At 33.6% G+C, this 23,836-nt stretch overlaps 2 protein-coding genes across 2 annotated transcripts; one reads left to right on the top strand and one right to left on the bottom strand.

Moving 5' to 3' along the window:
* Positions 1 to 2,126: 2,126 nt before the first annotated feature.
* Positions 2,127 to 5,104, top strand: LOC124909766 (O-fucosyltransferase 19-like). Its single transcript, XM_047450411.1, has 8 exons — positions 2,127 to 2,665; positions 2,800 to 2,872; positions 2,978 to 3,048; positions 3,327 to 3,415; positions 3,513 to 3,645; positions 3,724 to 3,956; positions 4,202 to 4,678; positions 4,867 to 5,104. The coding sequence occupies exons 1-8, from the start codon at positions 2,168 to 2,170 to the stop codon at positions 5,102 to 5,104; spliced, it is 1,812 nt and encodes a 603-aa protein (XP_047306367.1). The 5' UTR covers positions 2,127 to 2,167.
* A 1,116-nt stretch (positions 5,105 to 6,220) lies between these two features.
* On the bottom strand, positions 6,221 to 8,070 carry LOC124945134 (fructokinase-like 1, chloroplastic). The gene is made up of 2 exons (XM_047485514.1): positions 7,223 to 8,070; positions 6,221 to 7,027 (listed from the first exon to the last, which is right to left on the bottom strand). Exons 1-2 carry the CDS (start codon positions 8,000 to 8,002, stop codon positions 6,335 to 6,337), a joined length of 1,473 nt encoding a protein of 490 aa, XP_047341470.1. The 5' UTR covers positions 8,003 to 8,070; the 3' UTR covers positions 6,221 to 6,334.
* Positions 8,071 to 23,836: the final 15,766 nt, after the last annotated feature.

The following is a 23,836-nucleotide window of genomic DNA, read 5'->3' as shown; positions in this document are numbered from 1 at the left end:
ACTTTTAACAATTTGTTTTTATGTAACTTGTTGGCAATTATGCATTTTATAATCGATTTTTCTACCATTAAGCAATAACTAGAAGATGGATATACTACCTATTCATAGTAATAGAATCCGTTACATCTCTTGATCTTACTATCTATAAATACACAGAAATTATACACAAATAAATTCTATTTATTCCACGTCCATTTTTTTAATTCACATGTGAATTAAGTAATTTCCAAATAAAAAAATAACCATGATTAGTTTACTACGTTTACTAAAAATACAAATTCTTTCATAGATTTATGGAAATATTTCCTATCATTATTTCAAAAGATTTTTTTGCTCAATTTATTAATTATTTTCTAACTCAATCTCCAAATTTATAATTTTTATATTTTTTCTCATTAAAAATATTATAAATGTAAGTATTTTTTTTTGTAAGAAAATAAATATAAATTTACCCTTTACACAATAATTGAATCAATAGTTGTTTTTCTTCTGATTGAACTTATAAATTATGCCGAAATTTTAATAATCAAAGCGGATACATATGATTTCTTACCCAATATTCGTGACACTTAAATTAAAAATTGCATCAATAATATTTAGTTTTTAGACAAGATTCGTTCATTTGAATTTTGTAATAAGTTAAGAATTATATCAATCGTTATACCTAAATATCGATATAATTTTAATTTCATAATTCCTCCAATTTAAAAAAATAAAATTAAGAAAGGCACCCAAAAATAAAATGTAAAAGGTGTCTCCAAGTTAAAATCCTCTTCCTCTTAGTTGAAATGGTATAATTTTATCAGTATTATGATTATTATTACAACTAGGAAGATTATGGTTAAAAATATATTGTTACAACGTTCCGCATTCATCAAATTTGGTGTTGAATTTAAAATGTAAAATTTTATTAGCCTAGTTGGTTAAAGAGTTGTACTTGTTTTTGTTAGGTTGCGAGTTGAACTCGCCTTCTTGTTATCCAAAAGTCGGTCGAATCGGGTGGGCCCCTGCCCCTGATAAGACATTGAAATTAAATTTAAATAACAATGTATAAGATAAACTTATTTAAAATATATTTAATAACACTAAATTATTAACATGTTAATTATTAATTTGACCAAAACTGGTCTAAGTGAATTGGCTAATAGACCCGGTTAATTTTCATTTGACAACTCATTATTTTACATTAAATATTTTTATGAAATAAGCAAAGAGTCCTAAATCAACTCAAATTTAGTATTCTAGTTTACTAAAATATCAATTCTTGCTCATATCCTCAATTTCTCAATTGACTATTTCATTACCAAATAATTAGGAGATAAGAACTTAAACATTAATATTCTTACATTACAAATGAATATTAATATATCTATATTCTAACACATCCCCTCATTTTTTTTGTATTATTATAATTCTTAATAAATTAAGTGTACAAATCTAGACTTAATTTATATATCTTGCCCTTCTTGGATGAATTTGATAAAATTGTACATAAACTATTAGAGATACTAATGGTCAAGTTAAATAAAGCATAACACATAAGAAAAATATCACACAACATATATTATGAACTTAAAATATATATTTATGAAAACAATTTAGATAATTTGGTATTATAGTTTTATTAAATTCTTGTCCATATGCTCAAATTCTCAATTGACTATTTCATTTCCCCATTAATCAGGAGATAATAATAAGAACTTAAACAATATTAAAATTATTACACTATCAAATGATCAATATTATTAATTTAGTAAAATAAAAATAAAATTAGGAAATGATCTTTACATACTATTGAGAGTTTACCTCGTCATTGTGATAAATTAATTTAAAAAAAAAAAAAAAAAATCCGTAAAAAAACACGAAGTGGGAGCGAAAGGTCTTATTATGTGTGTGTGTTTGAGTGTGTGAGAGAGAAAAAGAAGAATAGATACATAATCCTATTTATAACAACACTACACGTTCATGGCAATAACGGTAGCAGAAAGTTTAACCTCCGATCCTTTCTCAAATCAGCGAAAAAAGGATCAATTTTGCATCTGGGTAAGAACATAACAAGATAAAACAATCATCTTTAAACATTTCTTATCAAAATTATATATATATATATATATATATATATTATTTGATCTTTGTTCTGGAGAGATTCGGGTATTTTTTCCGGCTAATGTCTAGCGGCGGCGCCACCGCCACCGCCTCGTTGCCGGCCAGTCCTCGGCCTCATCGTCGTCGTGTTGGAGATACGACCGATACGGAGAAGGGTTTGTTGGATGCGTATAAGGATGGTGAAGATGATTCCGGCGGACAACGTCCGACGAAGGAGTTTTTTGTAAAGATTCAATCGATTTGGAGTTGTTTATTGTCGAGGAGGAATCTGGGTCGGACTGTTTTTGTAGGTTTGATTATGATGATGGCTTTTTCTGTTTTTGTTAAATGTACGTTAATGGCGGGTGGTGGAGGTGGGAGTTTGGAGATTGTTGGAGAAAGGAGGGAGAATTCACGTTATATTTTGCAAACTAGAAGTGAACATTTTATTATATCTCAAAGGGTTGAATCTGATGTTGATGATTCTGCCGGTGCTATCATGCCGGAGAAACTTCCGGTTAGTAGTTTCCATATTCATTTGATGTTCTTGATTCTTTTAAGGTTATTTGATGTTTTTAAGGTTACTCTGTTTCCTAATTTGATTTCATTTCTTTAAGAAACTAAGGATTCTTTTTGCCTAATTGTTATTAGGTTTGGTGATGTGACTTGTTTGAGTTAAGCTGAAATTCTTTATGTTTTTTTCTATGTTGGCAGACAGAGGAGATATGGATGAAACCAAATAGTGATGGATATTATCAATGTATTAGTCGGCCAAAGAATAAAATCAGTAAGCCATATTGCTATTTTTTCTTGTTCTTGTTGATTGTATTTGCTTCATTTGTATTTTCTTAATTGTTTCTTATTTTCTAATTTCGGATTGGATTGATTTCAGGAACACGCCCTCGATCAAACGGTTATCTTTTGGTACATGCCAACGGGGGATTGAATCAGATGAGAACCGGAGTAAGATTTCTAAACTTATTAATGTTTCAGTCTATGATTGATTTGAAGAACGTATCGAGTTTAGGCGATTGCAGATGATATAACTAACGATTTTAACGGCATTTGGTACTAATAATGCAACATTTATATGTATAGAGGAGTTATTTGATTAAGTTGCATTTGAGAACCCATCCAAATCTTATGATTAACAACTGTATTTAACTTAATTTGGATCTAAATCTGAAAATTTTGATGTTCTTGTATATGAAATATTTACTAATTGAAATGAATGGTGGCAGATATGTGATATGGTTGCTATTGCAAGCATCATGAATGCTACATTGGTTCTTCCTTCTCTTGACCATGAGTCCTTTTGGACTGATCCAAGGTTCATGTTATCTCCCTTTAATGTTATGAATCCTTTATATAAATCAAATTGGTCTTGTTTTTCTAAATATAATTTTTGTTTTTTTTGTCTATATAAGTGGGTTCAAAGACATATTTGATTGGAAACACTTTATCGATGTTTTAAAAGATGATGTTGAGATAGTTGAAGCTCTTCCGGCAAGTCATGCAGCTATTAAGCCCCTCCACAAGGCCCCGGTTTCGTGGTCCAAGGTATGTCCCGTTGACCTAGATTTTGATTCGAGGTCATTTGGACGGTCCTTCATTAAAGTCTTATTTTTGAATATGTAGGCTAGCTACTATAGAGTAGAAATGCGTAAGTTGTTAAAGCATCACAAGGTTCTCAAGTTTACTCATACTGATTCTCGGATCGTCAATAATGGGCTTGCACCCTCCATACAAAGGCTTAGGTGTCGGGCCAATTATGAAGCCCTTAGGTATACTGACGAGATCGAGACACTTGGAAAGAAACTCGTCAATAGGCTTAGGAAAGGCGATGAACCCTACATCGCCCTCCACTTAAGGTTAGTAGGTGCATTTTCGAAAATTTATGAGCTTGTTCAATCTTGGGTTATTGAATAAAAAATTGGTTATTTTATAAAAAAAAAACATTTTTTTAGAAAAGAGAAAAATATATTTGATTTGATGATTTGAATATTGAATAATGAAAATGAGGATTGGATACTTTGTTAAACCCTAAACCGAATTAATTATTGGTTTTCTTAGGTGGTTCACGTTATTGATCTTGGTTTATTTGTTGCTCATCTAGGTACGAGAAAGACATGCTTGCATTTACGGGTTGCAGCCACAATTTGACAGTTGAGGAAGCTGAGGAACTTCGTGTTATGAGATACAGAGTACACCATTGGAAGGAGAAGGAAATAAATAGCGAAGAGAGGCGGTTACAAGGGGGATGTCCTTCATCCCCTCGAGAGTCAGCCTTATTCCTGAAAGCCATGGGGTACCCTTCATCAACCACAATATATATAGTGGCAGGTGAGATTTTTGGAGGAGGAAGCATGTCAGCTTTTCGATCAGAATTCCCAAACGTCTTCTCCCATCACACCCTAGCCACCGAAGAAGAGTTGAAGCCTTTCAAGCGATATCAGAATCGGCTAGCAGCTTTGGACTACATTATGGCAATGGAAAGTGACGTGTTTGTGTATACGTATGATGGGAACATGGCGAAAGCAGTGCAAGGGCATCGGAGATTTGAAGGGTTTAAGAAAACCATAAACCCGGACAGGTTTGAACCACTGTTTTTAGAAAGCCCATTTGAAAACACTTTTTGGGTCAGGGTTTGGATCTAAATCTAAGTCTAGATGACAAACAGAACTGTTAAACACATCAGGAACCCAAACCAGATCCAAAAAGAGTTTCCAATAAACCTAAGCAATGTGTTGATAATAAATTTCCTTATTTTTGCTTTTTCAGACAAACTATTGTTAGACTGATCGATCAGTTGGACAAGGGGGAGACATCATGGGACGATTTTTCATCTGAAATCAAGAGACTACATGACGATAGGCTGGGAGCTCCTTACCTGAGAAAACCGGGCGAGGCCCCAAGAATAGAGGAGAATTTCTATGCAAATCCATTCCCTGGTTGTGTTTGTAATAAGCAAACCAACAACATAACTAGGCACAAAAATCATCTAACGGCCTCTCAATGACAATAGTGTCATCAGCTCCAACTGTAATGTAAAGTGAATGGGATCACGATGGCCAAGCTATTGTGCATTTTGCAAAAACTCTAAAGCTTCATGATCTACAAAGAAATGAAAACACAGATAGAGGCTGAGTACTCCTCCTTGGCTGTGAAGAAGATGATTAGGAATGTTGATAGCAACAATTCTGATAGATTAAGGTGAAGCTTTTAGGAAACTATAAATGTTAGTTTATAAACTATATTATGGTGATGAGAAGTCAATCCCATAATAGCTGTGTAAGTAAATCTTCTGTTTAGGTTTTGTTTACCTAGATTTTTTAGCATTTTTATGGATTCTTGACCACGAAGGTACATCGGTTTTTCATGCCAAAGCATCACATGTTGAGTTCCACATATCATATGTTTGTGTACATCTCTTAAAATTGGACCATTCCAAATATAACGTGATTGTTTATATATTACGAAGATGATAAACCACTATTTCATTTCATATAGGTGACATTGAATGATTCATCCGCTTGAATCAAAACTTGATTGGACCCAAGTACAATAAGACCCAATCAGATTTGCTTTTGGGTGGACTTAACCCGAGGATCCTAAATAATATAACTTAATGGACTACTATATGCAGAGCAAGGGTGAAGGTAAGGTGTGAAACCCCACCACGCCAGAAATCCAATCATAAAGTAAGCCGCTAAAACAAACAGGATATGTCAAAGCGTAATCAGTATCGAGAAATGTGAATATTTATTAGGCCGAAGTCACAAAAATTATCTAATCCAACGCGAGATAAATAGATTCACACTATGTACTGTTCTTTAACATTCATGTAATTGATTAATTCAGTTTGAAAATACCGAATATGTCAAGACAAATGTTTGTTACGCAAAACGATTAAGTCGTTTCTCTATTTTGAGACATTTTAATGAGAACTGTAAGTCAAATTTTTCTTACAAAAAAAAAACTTCGAGGATACTATTCCTGTCTACAAACTATCCTAGTTTATTATAAGAAATCAGCTCATTTTGCTTCTTTTATATGTAACAAAACTAGCCAAATTAATCCTAACTCAATTTATATCCTTTATTATAACTCATATGTAGCAATATAAACAAGAATATGAAGAAGCCAAACACTAAGAATCTTCTTCTATTAAATTCTATATATTCTGAAATGACATCTTGAAAAATCCTCATCAACAAAAATTACAACATAATAATCTTATAATCAAAACTTACCACATTGAAGGCACATAAACCTGTTCTTTCAAATTCTGTGTAGCACTTTCTGTTGGAAACCCTCTAACCGCACCAATCGTCCATTGTGCAATGATCCCAGCAGCAACAGCAAACCGAAGCTGCCTTTCCAAAACATCCTGGTTTTCATACATCTCAGGAAACGTCGTTAGTTTCCTCATTATAGCAGCGACAACAGCATCACCCGATCCTGTCCTATCACAAGTAAACGGAGTTACAAGCACATCTTCCGTCCCAACTACCACCCCATCAAAAGAAGGGGCGTAATAATGTATCCGAAGGGTTCCATCTGTAACAAACAAAAGTTTCAACCGATCGTGCCATAACGAAGAGATCTCGTCGGGGGTGTAATGATAGTAGTCTCTTCTGTTCTTGGTTTGTTCGTAGGTTTTGGAGAAGTATTGAGGAACGTAGTTTCTCCTCTTTTCGTAGTAATCTTCGTCGAGAAGAAATTCGAGTTCTTGTTTCGATACTTCGATTATCTCAGCTTGTTCCCATGCTTTCTTTATGAGATTCCTTGTCTCGTCTCGCGATTTCCATAGGGGTAGCGGAAGGTTTGGATCAAAAAATATGAGGCTGCCGAATTTCTTTGATAATGATATGGCTTTGAAAAGGGTTCTACTCATACATGGTGAAGTTAGAGTCTCTGAATTGAAATGGAACATTCTAGCCTGCAATGGATTACAAGAACAAACAAGGAGACTAATCAAGATTCAAAGAAATAGTCAAATTTGTAGGATTTGAGATCAAGTTCAGATACCCACCATCCAATCAATAATAATCTTCTCATCATTAAAATCATAAACTAAATTTGTCAAATTGAAATGTTAGCTAATAGAGTCAAATTGAAATGTTGGATGAGTTACCTCTTTGAGAACAGCAAGATTAATCTCAGAGATAAGCAGAGAATCTTCAGCTGATTCTTTAACCATCTCCATCTTCATCTTCCCTTCTTCAAACTTAACCTTCATACGAGCACAAGCTGTCTTAAAATTTCCATCGAATTTCACAGCTCTTGTCTGAACCTTTTCCTTGTTCAACAAAAGCACCATCTCCTCACCAAACTCATCATCCCCGACCTTACCCATGAACGCCGACCTTCCCCCTAACCGGACGAGCGATATCGCCACGTTTGACGGCGACCCTCCCGGAGCCCTCACGAACTCAGGTGGGTTCCATTGAAGCATCTTCCACTGAGAATAGATGTCCGGGTCCATTTGTTCCTCTGATACTCTAACACTAGGCACGAACTCTTTCTGCGCGGCCCCAAAACAGCAAACCAAAGGTGGGTCTTCATAAGGGAAATCAATCCCGTCGTCGTAGTCTTCGTCGATTTCATCAAGATTTGTACTTGCAATTTCCTGTTCGTCGATTGAACCCTTCTGGGTTTGTGATTTTCGAGAACGAGTAGGTTTGTTTGTGGTCGATTGTGGAGGAGACGGCGAATCATCGGTTTTCTTCTTGCGGCCCCTGCGAGTGGAGGGTTTTGGGGGAGATGGGTCGGCGTCGTTATTGGATGCTTTTGGTGGGTGTTTGAAGAAGAAGAGAGATTGGCGGCATGGATTTGGAAATGGGGGGAATAGAAAGGGACGATGGAGATGATAGGGAAGAGAAAGGGAAGAGGGAAGGAGGTGACCGTTGAGCATTCTTCAAGTTCGGACAGTAGGGTTTATCCGTTCATTCTTCTTCACCTTAACTGTCTCTTTACTTCCCTTGGGTTTTTCAGCAATGTCCGGTCGTGGATCAATCGGGCAATAACCCGTAATACTCGGTCGGGCGGTTTGGAATATTTATGATATTTTAAATAAAATTGTAAATTATAATTTTTTTAAAAAAATTAATTCTTATTTAATTAAAATTTATAATTAATTAGTACAAAATTAAAATAAATAATTGATAACTCATTTGAATTTATGAAAAATGAGTGTGTAGAGTAAATAACGAATCAATAAAATTATTGTCGAAAAAAGTTTTATTAAATGTTTTGAGTGACAATTAAAATGTCATGTCAAATATTAATGGGCAATCTACATATATGACCGAAATAATAATAAATTCATATAAATCATGTGAATGTACATATAGGACCAAGACTATTAAAATCGAGAGTTTACGCAAAAATATTTTACATATGTAAACTCGTACAATCGTAAGATTATCTAAAATAATATTTATTTACATTAATGATTAACAATATAATTTTTACAATAATATATAATTTTGGAAAAAAGGTTAACATCATGTCATTAAAAATATCAAAAAGTGGGAGGGTAAATAATTTAAACTAGACAGACTCTAACTATGATTAAAAGATAACAATCAAAAGACCTTAAAGAAACTAATTAGTAGCATTCGCAAAAACAAATAACAGAGATTACAAACGAAAAGAATATTATCAAAACTATATCATAACTACCCTAATTAGGAGATTGAATTGAAGAAGACGATGATGTTTGCTTATTCTCATTGTGCGATTTCTTGTACTCAATGACCATGTCATTAAGTGTAGTAATCAAGTCTTCTCAAGTGAACTCTTCCGAGAAGAAGTCGAAGACATCTTCATAGTTTGCCATGAAGCACTTGACATCTTCATCATCGCTTCACTTAATGATGAGTCATTTGAATCACTGTCATCCCACTTTGTTTTGTTTTCCACTTCCATCAGCATCTTCTGATCCTTCTTATGCTTGGATGTTTTATGATCCTCCTTATATTTCTGATCATCATGTTTCTTGTCATCTCTCTTTGGCTTTCGGCATTCGGACTTATAGTGACCTAGAGTATCACAATTAAAACATTGTATGTTAGCCTTAGAGTCATTAGAGTTATTATTGAAAGATGAGTTAGATTGATTCTTCCTCATATATTACCAAACTTCTTGATAAATAAAGACATCGCATCTTTGCTGATCTCTTCAGTAGTCTTTGCAGTTGTTGATGAAGAAAGATCTTCAGCAGTCACTAAGGTTTTAGTGATGATGGAAGTTGATGGCTCTTCCTCATTTCTCGAGTTCATCTCAAACTCGTAGACTTTTAGATCAACGAAAAGATTGTACAGGTCGATCTTGTGAAGGTTTGTAGACTCCCTCATCATCGTTGACTTGATGTCCTAGGCACTAGGAAAAGCCTTCAACGCCTTAACGATGACTTCTTTCTTACCATAGACTTTTTCAGAGTGGAAATTTCAATGACAATGCTGGTGAAGCGTTCGTCAAACTCGTTCATCGACTCCCCTGGGCGCATCTTGATGTTATCGAACTTTATAGTGGCAACCATGAGCTTATTCTCTCTGGTTTGTTCGTTTCCCTCACAAAGTTGGCTAATCTTCTCCCATATCTCCTTGGTAGTGGAACATGTTTAGATTTTTCTAAACATTTTCTTGTCAAGAGTTTTGTACATTATGTTTTTGGCCACGTTGTCTAGATTGACCATTCTCTTATCTTCGGTTGTCCAGTTGCATCTTGGCTTCTTAATCTTTATCGGGCCATCATTGATAACAAACCACATATCATCATCTTGAGCAGCCAAATATGCTTGCATACGAATTTTCCAATCATCATAATCTTCCTTGCAGAACATTGGGAGTTTGTTGGAGAAAGACATGATAATATATGATTGCTTGAGAATAGAAACCTCGCACTAATACCACTTGTTAGGAAATGAGTCAACAATAGTAGGGGGTTGACCAAGTATTGTTAACCACGAAAAAATTCACTTCGACATTAACTCTGTTAGAAATTAATATATGTTTTCTATTCTTCGCAAGTCTTCATAAACTCTTGAACGAAGTCAAGTGAGGAACTGCTTGTTTAGACTTGAAGCGGCAGATAAAGAGTTGGAAGATTCGGAATGTAAAGAACACAAGACACAAAGTTTTTAATGGATGTTCGTAGCAAACTCTCCTATACCACCCCTTCTTCTCGATCTTGAGAAAGATATTTACTAGAAGATTTGGTTTGAATACAACACTTATACAAATCCGGTCAGACACACATGACTTAAACACTGTCTACTTCTAAACTCCTAGCACAACACACTCTGTTAAACAAAACAACCTCTATTTAACTTACAATATTGAATCTCACACAGAAATATCAGTGAATGTAATACAACTTAATGATCTAGCAAACTTGTAAATTCTTAGAATTTGAGAGCTTGAGCGCTTGATAGAAAGTTCACACAAAAATGTTTAAGACTCGTGAAAGCAATAAAGATTAGTATATATGCAATAGCCTTAAAGCGAGAGACTAGTGTTGCAAAGTGTCCTCCAAATTCTTCTTAAATGGGCAATTGACAACGAATAGATTTGCTTCAGTTGATACGTGTCCTATTTCGGTTGGACGTGTGCCAGGGTAGTATATCAGAGAATATGCGTTTGATCGTGAGTGTACTAGATGATGGTAGTGCATCGAATATTCTTTAAGGGGTCGTGGTGTACTGTGAACGTACATCACAGATGTATGAATTAATTTGGCACGTGGCAGTCTTCTATAGGTTTAGGTCAACTATTGTGTCAGACTGCCAATAACGGATTGGGTTGATGCACTAGAGAGGTTTTGAATGCTTGATCAAATACCAAATTTGATCAAGAACCAGAAGTGCTTCACAAAAGCCGAACTTAATCAAATATCGGAAGCGCTTCATATAAAACCAACTAGTTAAAATACTGGAAGCGCTTCATATAAAATCGAACTAGTTAAAATACCTGAAGCGCTTTATATAGAACCGAACTGATTAAAATATCGGAAACACTTCATATAAAACCGAACTAGATAAATACAAGAAGCACTTCATATAAAACTATTAGGATCGGGATCGCCCTTGGAGGACCGGGTCCGACTTTTAAGGGTGAACGCTTAATAACATAACACACACACTTGTAATAGTCCGGTTAGAGACTAGAACCACTTCTTAACACTACACAAGTTGTCACAATCCTCTTGAACCGGGTTCAAGTGCGGAAGTGGTTTGTTTCAGCTTGAAGCAACACACATAGTTCGGTTTGGAAGGTATTTAGAAGGAGATATCGATTTAAGGAGAAAATCGGTTTTGTTTAGGAAGTTATTAGTTATTTCGGTTCAGTTTAGATGTTTCGGTTAGGTTTGAGTGAGTAAACCGGAATATGAAAGTAAAGAACACAAGACAAGATTTTATGGATGTTCGGAGTTTAATCTCCTACGTCACCCCTTCTTCTCAAATAGTGAGAAGGATATTCACTAAGGAATATTACACAACCACAACACACAATCTGAACGAGTCTTATTTACTACTCGTCGGTTACACCACTCACAATGATGTAATACAATACTTTTTACTCAATAGTAAAATACACACACAATACAAAAACACTTTCGAGAATTTCAATCACTATTCGAGGTCGTGCGTAAGATTTTATGTTGTTGTTACGTCTCTCTTGTATGAGCTTTTTGTAGTGATCTCACACGTATATATCTTTGACACTATGAGCTTCTATTTATATGGAGAATATGACAACGATAATAATTTTCTCTCTCCGTTGGATTGGTCATCTGAAGCCGCGCCGGTCAGGTTTAGAGGATTGCGTGCACGCTTTGTCATTTTGGACACTTGGCAACCATGCACTTAGGTCAGTTTGCATTTTGGACACATGGCATACATGCATTAGGTCGACCGCCTGAATCAGAAGATTGCTTGTGATCTTGGACAAGCCTGCCTGACATCTACCTACTTCCTAGAGGTTGCTTCTGGATTTAGACAAGCATGCCTTACAACTACCTACTTCCTAGAGGTTGCTTTTGGATTTAGACAAGCATGCCTGACAGCTACCTACTACCTAGAGGTTGCTTCTGAACTGAGACAAGCATGCCTAACAACTACATGCAGTTCATTTAATAATCGGAGCTTGACATCATTTAATCAACCGGAACTCATTTATGACCGGAGCAGCTCATTTAATAACCAGAGCTTGACATCATTTAATCAACCGGAACTCATTAATGAACCGGAACTCATTAATGATTGGAGCTCATTTATGACCCTCCATGCTTCATTAAGTGTCGGTTGACCGAACTTCTTGACCGAGCCGGTTGACCGAACTTCTTGACCGAGCTTCTTGACTGAGCCGGTATACATTGCCGAGCCGATCTTGCCTATAGGTAAATTTCGGATTTTGCTCAGCTTCCCACTACGCTACAACACCTTCTTGTTATATTTAAACCAATTAATATACTTGATATGAATTAGCGGTTTAACATATTTATTTGAACTTAATTTATCTATTCATTAAACTTTTCATAAGTTCTAACAACTATTTTCTAACAATTTCTCCATTTTTAATTATTTAGAATAAATATTCAAAACATGTAATCGTTGGCCGGTTTAAAATTAACTTACTTAATTTTTCTAACAATTTCTCCCTTTTTGATTATTTAGAATAAATATTCAAAACTTGTAATCGTTGGCCGGTTTTAAAGAAGTTGTATTTATTTGACCGGTTGAAAAAGTTGAGGAAAATTTTAACAATTTCTCCCTTTTTGATTATTTAGAATAAATATTCAAAACTTATAATCGTTGGCCGGTTTTAAAATTTAAATCAATTTAGGAATTATTGTAATCTAACTATCCTAAAATATTTCTAAGGGGAGAAAACTTAGACTCGAGAAGTGGCTTTGTGAGAATGTTAGCCACTTCCTTCTTGTTCCCTTCATGCGATGTGTTCGTCAATAGCCGGCTGTCCGGATGCAATGTTGTCTCTTCCAAGCTTTTGTCTTGATTTACCTACATTCATAGACAATAGAAAATTTGGTCTCCATTTTTCTTTGAGTCCGTGGCATATTAGTCCCTTAGAAATTCACACTTTGATTATTTTGATGGATTTTCCGTTGTGTGTATGTATAGTATATCTACCAGCTGATGATTCTTTAAAGAATGATTTTCGGTAAACATCTCTTGACTTTCGGTCAAGTTTTTCCTTGCCATACAAACTGGTTGTCCTTCTCTCAAGTTTCAGCCAGCTTGAAGTTGGCTTTACATAAATCAATTCATCCTTTGAAATTATATCATTGCAGCTTAAATCGGTTTCTTTATTAGTTAAGCTACCCTTGACAAAACTCATTGTCTTAAGTTTGTCTTTTGTCGGGTTTAACTTTTCACAAGACTTGTTTGGGATAGCATTGTCAAATCCTAAATCGGATTTGCATCCGGAAGGTCTCAGCATACTTATTTGCTGTTTAGATGCATCTCCAGACTTCGTCTAGAACTGACCACATATGTCAAACGTTGGTTTTCAGAAAACAGAGTTTGAACCTTTTCCTTGAGTTTCTCATTCTCAGATGAGAGCTCAACCATTTTATTTTCAAAAACTTTTGGTTCAGAGATTTGAAATGAAGAAGAGTTAACAGTTTCATATTTTAATTTCATCTCATTAAAAGAGTTTGACAATTTCTTGTACTCAATGACCATGTCATTAAGTGTAGTAATTAAGTCATCTCTTATAAATTCTTCAGAACTGAAATCAAATATCTCAGATTCTTTCTCAGCCGTGAAGCATGTATCAACATTATCATCACTGTCGCTGGATGATGTGTCGTCCAAATCGCTATCGTCCCATGTTCTCTTGCTTTCAGTAGCTATCAGAGCCTTCTACTCTTTCCGGTTCTCCTTTATTTGGTCGGGGGATCGCCCTTGGAGGACCGGGGTCTGGCTTTTAAGGGTGAACGCTTAATAACACAACACACACTGGTAATAGTCCGGTTAGAGACTAGAACCACTTCTTAACACTACACAAGCTGTTACAAACCTCTTGAACAGGGTTCAAGTGCGGAAGTGGTTTGTTTCAGCTTGAAGCAACACACACAGTTCGGTTTGGAAGGTATTTAGAAGGAGATATCTGTTTAAAGAGAAAGTCGGTTTGGTTTAGGAAGTTATTAGTTATTTCGGTTCAGTTTAGATGTTTCGGTTAGGTTTGAGTGAGTAAACCGGAATATGAAAGTAAAGAACACAAGACAGGATTATATGGATGTTTGGAGTTTAATATCCTACGTCACCCATTCTTCTCAAACAGTGAGAATGATATTCACTAAGGAATATTACACAACCACAACACACAATCCGAACGAGTCTTATTTACTGCTCGTCGGTTACACCACTCACAATGATGTAATACAATACTTTTTACTCAATAGTAAAATACACACATAATACAAAAACACTTTCGAGAATTTCAATCAATATTCGAGGTCGTGCGTAAGATCTTATGTTGTTGTTACTCCTCTCTTGTATGAGCTTTTCGTAGTGATCTCACGCGTATATATCTTTGGCACTATGAGCTTCTATTTATATGGAGAATATGACAACGGTCATAATTTTCTTTCTCCGCTGGATTGGACATCTGAAGCCGCGCCGGTTAGGTTCAGAGGATTGCGTGCATGCTTTGTCATTTTGGACACTTGGCAACCATGCACTTAGGCCGGCTTGCATTTTGGACACATGGCATACATGCATTAGGTCGGCTTGCATTTTGGACACATGACATACATGCATTAGGTCGATCGCCTGAATCAGAAGATTGCTTGTGATCTTGGACAAGCCTGCCTGACATCTAGCTGCTTCCTAGAGGTTTCTTCTGGATTTAGACAAGCTTGTCTGACAACTACCTACTGCCTAGAAGTTGCTTCTGGATTTAGACAAGCATGCCTGACAGCTACCTATTGCCTAGAGGTTGCTTCTGGACTGAGACAAGCATGCCTAACAACTACCTGCAGTTCATTTAATAACCGGAGCTTGACATCATTTAATCAACCAGAACTCATTTTTTACTGGAGCAACTCATTTAATAACCGGAGCTTGACATCATTTAATCAACCAGAACTCATTAATGACCGGAGCTCATTTATGACCCGCCATGCTTCACTAAGTGTTGGTTGACCGAACCAGTTGACCGAACTTCTTGACTGAACCGGTTGACCGAGCCGTTTGATCGAACTTCTTGATCGAACCGGTTGACCGAGCCAGTATACACTGCCGAGCCGATCTTGCCTATAAGTAAATTTCGGATTTTGCTCAGCTTCCCACTACGCTACAACACCTTCTTGTTATATTTAAACCAATTAATATACTTGATAAGACTTAGCTGTTTAACATATTTATTTGAACTTAATTTATCTATTCATTAAACTTTTCATAAGTTCTAACAATTATTTTCTAACAATTTCTTCCTTTTTGATTATTTAGAATAAATATTCAAAACTTGTAATCGTTGGCCGGTTTAAAATTAACTTACTTAATTTTTCTAACAATTTCTCCCTTTTTGATTATTTAGAATAAATATTCAAAGCTTGTAATCGTTGGCCGGTTTTAAAGAAGTTGTATTTATTTGACCAGTTGAAAAAGTTGAGGAAAATTCTAACAAAAACCGAACTAGTTAAATACCGGAAACGCTTCATATAAAACTAAATTGGTTAAATACCGGAAGCGCTTTATATAAAACCGAACTGGTTAAATACCGGAAGCGCTTCATAAAAACTGAACATGAATAAAAACCAAAAGTGCTTCTTAAGAGCTGAGCCGAGCCGATCAAAATATTGAACGCACTTCTCAAAAAACCGAGCCGATTAAAATACCGGAAGCGCTTCTACAAAAACCAAGCTAATAAAAATACCGGACACGCTTCTCTAAAACCGAACCGATCAAAATACCGGAAGCGCTTCTCCAAAAACCGAACCGATAGAAATCCGGAAGCGCTTCTCCATAAAACCGAACCGATCAAAATATCAGACGCACTTTTCCAAAACCGAATTTGATCAACTACCGGACTTAATTCCCATTTCGGTTTTCTTCACTTTGAACCTACATATAATCAATTTAACACAAGTCAGTCTTATTGATATACTTAAAATTAGTAAAAGACTTTAACCTAACAAGTTCTCCCTTTTTTATTATTTAAGCTAAATTATCAAAACCCCAGTAGAATCATTATATTAAATGTCCTAAATTAATTTAATCTAACAAAAATTTAAATTCAGAAGTAGAATTCAGTACCTCCACTTTTGTCTTTACATTACCCAAGTATATTTTCCTTTGTGTGCATAATCTTCAGCTTTTTTCCCAATGTTGTTCTTCCAGACTTCATTAATTTTCCATGTAGAACTAATTCTTATAGTATATGTCTTTGATTTAGGAGTATTCATTAACTCTTTCATTGTTGCAATAGACCATTTACTATCACTTCATATTCATCATTTTTGAGTAAAAAATTAGCCTTAGAGATAGTGAATGTTATGTTGGACTGTTGTGTTCTGTATTTTCTCCTTGTTAAGAACAAACTCTCCTTCCTTAGAATGCATTAAGAGTTTGGTGATTTGGTTTTTTAGTCCAAATAAATTGGACTTTCATTATACTCTATCATCTAAACTCCTTCTTTCTTCTCCTTGATCCTTGCATTATTTTCCAAAGACTTTTAAGCAGTAATTGGATCTTTGCTGCACTTTATCATTAATTACTTCTTCAACTATTTATTAATTTCTTTCTCTACAATTTCTTTGATTCCTATAATAACAGAGTCTTGTACTTCTTTTTCCTTGTTGTTTTTCCTTTTACTCATATTCCAAAAGACTTTAGAACAGGGGATTTAAGTTAGAGCAACAATCTTGAACGATGACCTTGTTCAAACCCTAATCGATATTTCTTGACACTACAACAAAACATGCATTCGACAACCCTTATATGTCAACACATATTAAGCGTTGGTAAAAGTCAAATAAAAAACTTTTGCCAACCTTTATACATATTCAACAACTTTTATTATTAATTTTTTATATACCTACTTATTGATAACCTTATAATTTAACTATTATTTTTATGTTTCATTTTTTAATTTTATAAATATTTTATTTCACTATTTAAATTTTTAAAATTAAATTTGACTTAAAATTTTATAAACAGTAAAATTTAATTGCTATTTTTTTATAACAATATTAAATTTTTTATAACAAATGTCTTTAAATTAATTATTATCTAAATTTAATTAAAAGTTAAAAATAATATAAATTAAATTAAAAATTATATTTAAGAATAAAGATTGAATTTATACAATTTTTTAAATTGGAATATAGAGTATCAACCTTCGTAGAAAAGCCCAATTCCCTTTTCTCTCTCCATAAAACCTAAGCAGATTTCATCGCGAAACAACAACAATACGTTATAAGGAGGCTTCTAAAAAGACAACGAAGACAGAGATCAAAAGTACCGGCGTTAGGGGTGTTCAATATTTGTACTGAACCGAATATCCGACCGAATTCGAATTCACCGAATAATCCGAATTCGAATTTCATTTTCGGTTTTCGAAACGAATTTCAAACCAATTCAAATTTAAATACGGTTTTCGAATTGGTTTTCGAGTTTGGGTTTCAACTCGAAAACCAAACCGAAAACCGAATTCATTTTTTATTATTTATTCTTCCAAATTTAGATTAAGAAAAAGTTTAAAATAATCAAATTAGAATATTTTGAATTCAAGATTTAATGATAAAAGAAAAAAGGAAACAAAAGCATCAGTGGTCTAGTGGTAAAATAGTACCCTGCCATAGTATAGACTCGGGTTTAATTCTTGGCTAGTGTAATTTATTTTGAGTTATGCTAGTTCCAAAAAACGAATTCGGTTTGAATTCGAAATTCGAACCAAATATCGAATTCGGTTCGTTTTCGAATTGGCTAAAAAAAATAAAAATTCGAATAAACCGAACCGAGGAACGACGAATAACCCGAAAACCGAACCGATGAACACCCCTAACCGGCGTTGCTGACAAAAGAAAGGATAAACAATGGTAAGACCGTAAGATCAAAGATAGAAAGGAAACTATAAGATGATCTCAAACTATTCCTTCATCATTCCGTTTTTGCATCTCATTTATTCTTTTCATATGCTTTCTTCTTAATCGATGATTGAGAGGTTTGAACATTCAATATTGTGTAATAAGGAATCGCCTTGTTTAGATTTAATCATTCTGACGTTTATCTCTATAGGAGTTTGATTGCGGATAGGAGACAAATTTTAATAGGAAGGGATTTAGATGAAACTGGTTCATCAATTTTTTAAATTGTTCTTAGTTATGTTTGTAGAGTAGGAAGGGACTGTGTAAATCTAGTAAGACAGATATGCAATTTAGGAGGATCCACATTTTAATAAACTTATTATCAAGCCACTACATAAAATGGTTTGTTCATAAACTGAATATTCTTCTTTCATTGTTGTTGTTCTATGGAGTAAATTGTTTGGTGGTTGTTGTTGTATGCATGTGTATCGTTTATGGATTGAAATTTGAATAATTTTAGAAGAAATATGAAGAGAGGTATTGTTGCTTGGGATGTTTATGAGATTTTCAATTATGTCTCACTCTTTATCGATCACACTCTTTGTTGATCGCTGGTTGTGTTGCTGTTGTTGCAGCTTGAAAATCGATAGCTACTTTCTTTATTGAAAATTCGATTGATGCGTTGCTATTGTGGTCTATGCATTTATATCATCACTACTTTTCCTAGTCAGCTACCTATCCACTTGTTTTCTTTCTATCACTGAAGCCCTAATCTAACCTTCATGAATACCAGGGGCAGAGCTACACAAGGGGCCAGGGTGGGCTATAGCCCAGGATAAATTTTTTCGTTTATAAGGATGTTGAATCTTCTCTACAGGTTTAGTCTTGCTTTAGGGAGTTCATGGGGAGCGAAGTTATGTGCAAGGAAAACCGCCTAGAGATCAACTAACTCTAGTTCGCACTTTTACCCCGTCGGTGATGCCAAGGCATATATTTCTTACCTCTCTTGCTATTTATTTTCTCATCTTCTCTAATGGATCTTTCATTAATCATCAAATGCTTTTACTAATTTTAAGCAAATGAATGTCAATGCTTCTTTGGAGTAACATCTTGATTTATTTAGTATAATCGTACTGATTGGTGTATCAAATCCGTCATTCCTTCTATTATGTACTTTTCCTAAGGATAAATTGAACTGCAGGTTTAACTTCAGTAGAAATTGTGGAAAAAATAGAAGTTTTTTCTTAATATGCAATTTATAATCAGTATTCTCATTTTCCTGGATCATATAGATTTATCTAGTGTTCCGATTTAGTGATTATATAGAGTGTTTGCACAATACTAGTATATGAAGTTTCAAAAAATTATACTAATAAAATCATACCGTTCTAAATTTAAACCTAGTGATTATTCAGCCAGATGATGTATTAATATTGTGGTTTCAGAGTTGTTTAGCTATGAGATATGAGAGCTTGATTTTGCAGGGTCTTGTGTCCAACAGTAACCGTGTATTACAAGTTTCACAAAAAGAATGAGTTACCTTTGCGGAACATTCAATGAAAAACAGGTTCTACTGCTAAAAAGGTTAGTCCCTTCATTAGTCTACTTGAAATAAGTTGTTAATCATTTGTTATACTCAAATCAAAATTGAAGAAAGTCACAAGTTCATATATTTTATGTTCTAGTTAGGTTTAGAATTGACAAAGTCACAAATTTATGTTAAAATTGCTGACATATGTAACTGTAATTTTACCCAACTATTTTGTTCCACAATTTACATTGATTTATTAAATTGCTGAATTTACTTGGTCTGTGTTACTTGTTTATTGTGCTCTTTATTTGTCTTAAAATTAGAAACTGTCTGAAATATTTAGTAAGTAGGAAACTTTTTCCATAATTATACAAGAAGAAAAAATAGAAGATTGTATAGTGACTGGTAGGGTCTGTTAGGGAATTGTGGAAGAATAATAGTATATATTGAAGAAGAAATGAGATAATTTAGAACCTAACCGAGTAGCTCAATGAAAAAGTTCTTACTAAGTCTCATGTTAACTAAGAAGTAAGAACACAAGAAATAAAATTTTAAAAGGATAAAAGAGATGAGAACAACAACTAGATAATGACAAAAGAGAATAAGAATATAATGATTCATTTTAATTTTAATTATTCTTTAATAGGGTCAGACTCTATTTATTAACAAGTATTTGGACTTCAAAATTCATATAGTTTTCTTCAATTTCAATTTGATTTTCTGGCTCTAATTTGTTCATTATAAAAACAAGATAAAGATTTCATCCTCTACAAAATTCTAGAGATAATTTTAGGTTAATCTGAGCTTGTAAAATACCAGTTAGATATGTTTTTTCTCTTCTTATATGTATTATGCTCAATTTTCCATATTTCTCTCTTGCTTTATTATATTACCCCTAATCTCTTTCTTAATTAATTAGTAATTATGATATTAAATAGACACTTGTCAGCAAACAAGAATAAAAGTTTCATGGATATGTTAAAATCTGTAAAAATCTCCCATGATGAAGATGATGAAGCTGAACAAGAGTTCATCATCAAATAAGAACCTTTTTCTAACCCCACAAGTAACTAAGTACATCTTTTCTTATATGTTTATTATTTTTATACACCTAATTAACTTCTCAATATATGATTTAACAGTGATTGTTGATACTAAACGAGATGATCAGAAACATAGCACTCCAAGATCAAAGCATTCCGCAACAAAGCATCGTAGAAGAAGCAAGATAAATGACAGGTATAACTAACACTGAACTAAGCTCATTTAGTAACACTTTATTTTTACCAAATAAAGTATATCAAAAATGGGGATCATGCAGATTTCAGAGTTTGAGAGAACTTATCCCCAGAAATGATCAAAAGATAGATAAAGCATCGTTCTTATTAGAGGTATATGAAAACAACAAATTCATGACTATGTATTATAATTCTTTAGAAACTTATTGACTAAAAAAAGCTGAAATATATAAGCAGGTTATTGAGTAATTGAGTACATTCAGTATTTGCAAGAGAAAGTTCAGAAGTTCAAAGGGCCATGCCAGAGATGGAATCAATTAGACCCATCAAAATCAAGGCTATGGGTAATCATAAGATTTTATTGTTAATTAATTTTTGTTTCATATATACTATTGATGAACATTCAATTTTTATTTATGAATAGGAAACCAGACATAATAATAATAATAAGACAGTTGTAGAACCTCAATTGGTGTTGTAAATGGATGGAAACAAGACAAGGGCTCAAGAACACGACGTGGAAAGCGATGTTAAGCAAGCTGAATTTCTCAGAGAATGTTTATGCTCAGTCCAAGATGAGAGCGCAGGTTATTTGAAATCCTCACTCAATTGAACATTCAAATGGCTAAAAGAATGACTTATTGTATCAGTTCCCCTTCACAATGCTAACTTACATTATTTCTAACACATACAATTTTTATGAGGTAAGGTTTTACTTTAAAAAGAAAAACTACCCACCATTATTTGATGCCAGGTTTGATTTCAAATAATGTTTTGTGTGTTATTTAATTCTTTTACTAGTGTTTAACCACAACATAAAAAACTATCACGTTGGTGGGTTATGTCACGTGTATGTAGTAGATAGTTTAGTTAGTATAGTTAGTTAAAATAGTAGTATAAATAAAATGCAATGTAATCAATTGGGATATTGAATATTGATGATGAATAAGTGTAGTGACATATAGTTCTAGGCGTAGGAACTGACAATATTGTCCCTTTAAACACAAAAAATTATTTTTTTATTAGATTTCTATCAAGAAAATGAAGAGAAAATATAACTCTTAGGAAGAATGTCTTAATTTGAGGGAAGTTAAGGTATGTAATTCATCGATTTGTTCACACTTTTCATTTGTATTGATGTTTGATTCTAATGTTCTCTTAATATTTGTAGTCACTACAAAAATGAACCATCCGAATATCGTAAACCTTACACAAATCATTATAGAGAACGACGTATTGGTAAGATTCTTGAAGAAAACCTTAGTCTCTTAAATAAAAGAAAATAATTAATGAACTGATAAGTGTTTGTTGAATAATTAGTGTGTTAACTTATTACTATTTACTTTTTCTTAGTGTCATCCCTAAGCATTTGTAGAGATGTCTTCAACTTAATAGTGTAAAGAAATACCAACTAGTGGTGGTTACAGTTATGCTTAGTTTGTGTTCTTGCAACTTTTTTTATACAAATTATAGTGTTGATTAATGACTATGGATGTGTTATCTCACTACACATTTCATAGAATTTACCAATTGAGAAAAAACTAAATAACATGAAAAGTGAAAAGCTTAGTGAAATATGCTTCTGTCATACAATATTTTTCATAAAAAGTTTTCTGGTAGAATCCAATATTTGTCACATACACGTAACAAATCTTAATTCCTTATTTCTGTTTCTTTCTCCTTATTTTTGTTTATACATTAGTTTCTATTTTTATTTATATATGCAGGGACACCTTAATTTGGAGTTGAATGATGTTATGAGAAAGAAAGTTGAGGCAGTAAGTAGTTTAATAAGATTATTGTCAATACAGATATTTCATCTTATTAGAACTTGTCTTATTAAAGGTAGTTAATCGTCTATCCAAGAAGAGTAAAATTTTTGTTGTGTACTCATGTGACTTAAAAATAGTGTTTTTTAACAGTTGAAATCATTGCCAACATTTGTGTGCAATAAGGTATGCATGTCACTTTATTTTTTAAAAGAACTGTTGAAACCATTGTCAATATTTTTTGTGTACTCATTTGACTTGAAAATGAGAATTGTGGATACATTAATTGTTAGATATATTGTCTTGAATAACAGAAAAATATATATACATACGATGTTACAAATAAATAAAAATAAAATAAGATATACGAAGAACAATATCACCGTATTTGATGGTTGATTCGAGGCATGTGTTAAACACATTTCCCTTAAAACAGTTACACCGTCTCCCCGTGTGCTAGAGCTTATCACAGATGGTTGTCTCCCAGGGTACAACGAATCTAATAGTGATTCAGCACCGGAATCACTACACAACGAGCTTGATAAAGTACCTGAACTATCACCGGGTTTCAACGGAAAATATTGAGCGAAGAACTCGAAGAACACTCACAAAACAAGAAGAAGGCTTTTGGAATTCTAGAGTGAGAAAGATGAAGGATGAAGTAGTTGTAAAATGAATAATGAATGGGTATATATTGCTGAGAATTAAACCTGTAAATAAAACCATCCAAACGTTTATTAGCAATAAATATTGCTCATTCATTTGTTAATTAATCCATAACTAATTAACATCAGCCTATACGTTGATTTGCAGAAATGCAATGTTAGACATTCAATGCTAATGCTAGCTAAATGAAGAGTCCATACGTTAGCCAATAGGCCAATTAAAGATAAATGTTTATCCTAACATTATGCTTTAATTTTCTAATTAGGCATTAAATATTAATTAAACAATTAATATTTAATTATAATTTGGATTAAATTCACCGTTAATTCACGTTTGAATTTGTGTGAATTTTATTTGATTTTATTTATTTACAATCTTATTTCCATTCATTAATGGAATTAGCTTAATTCCAACAATCCCCCACATTAATGAAATTGAAAAATTAACCCGGTGAAAGGTTCAACAGTTGAATTCTACATAGGATAGGT

The sequence above is a fragment of the Impatiens glandulifera genome, chromosome 7 (genome assembly GCF_907164915.1).
Source record: "Impatiens glandulifera chromosome 7, dImpGla2.1, whole genome shotgun sequence".
Classification (NCBI taxonomy): domain Eukaryota; kingdom Viridiplantae; phylum Streptophyta; class Magnoliopsida; order Ericales; family Balsaminaceae; genus Impatiens; species Impatiens glandulifera.
Note: the sequence above shows the minus strand (reverse complement) of the source record. Positions and strands in the feature narration are given on the sequence as shown.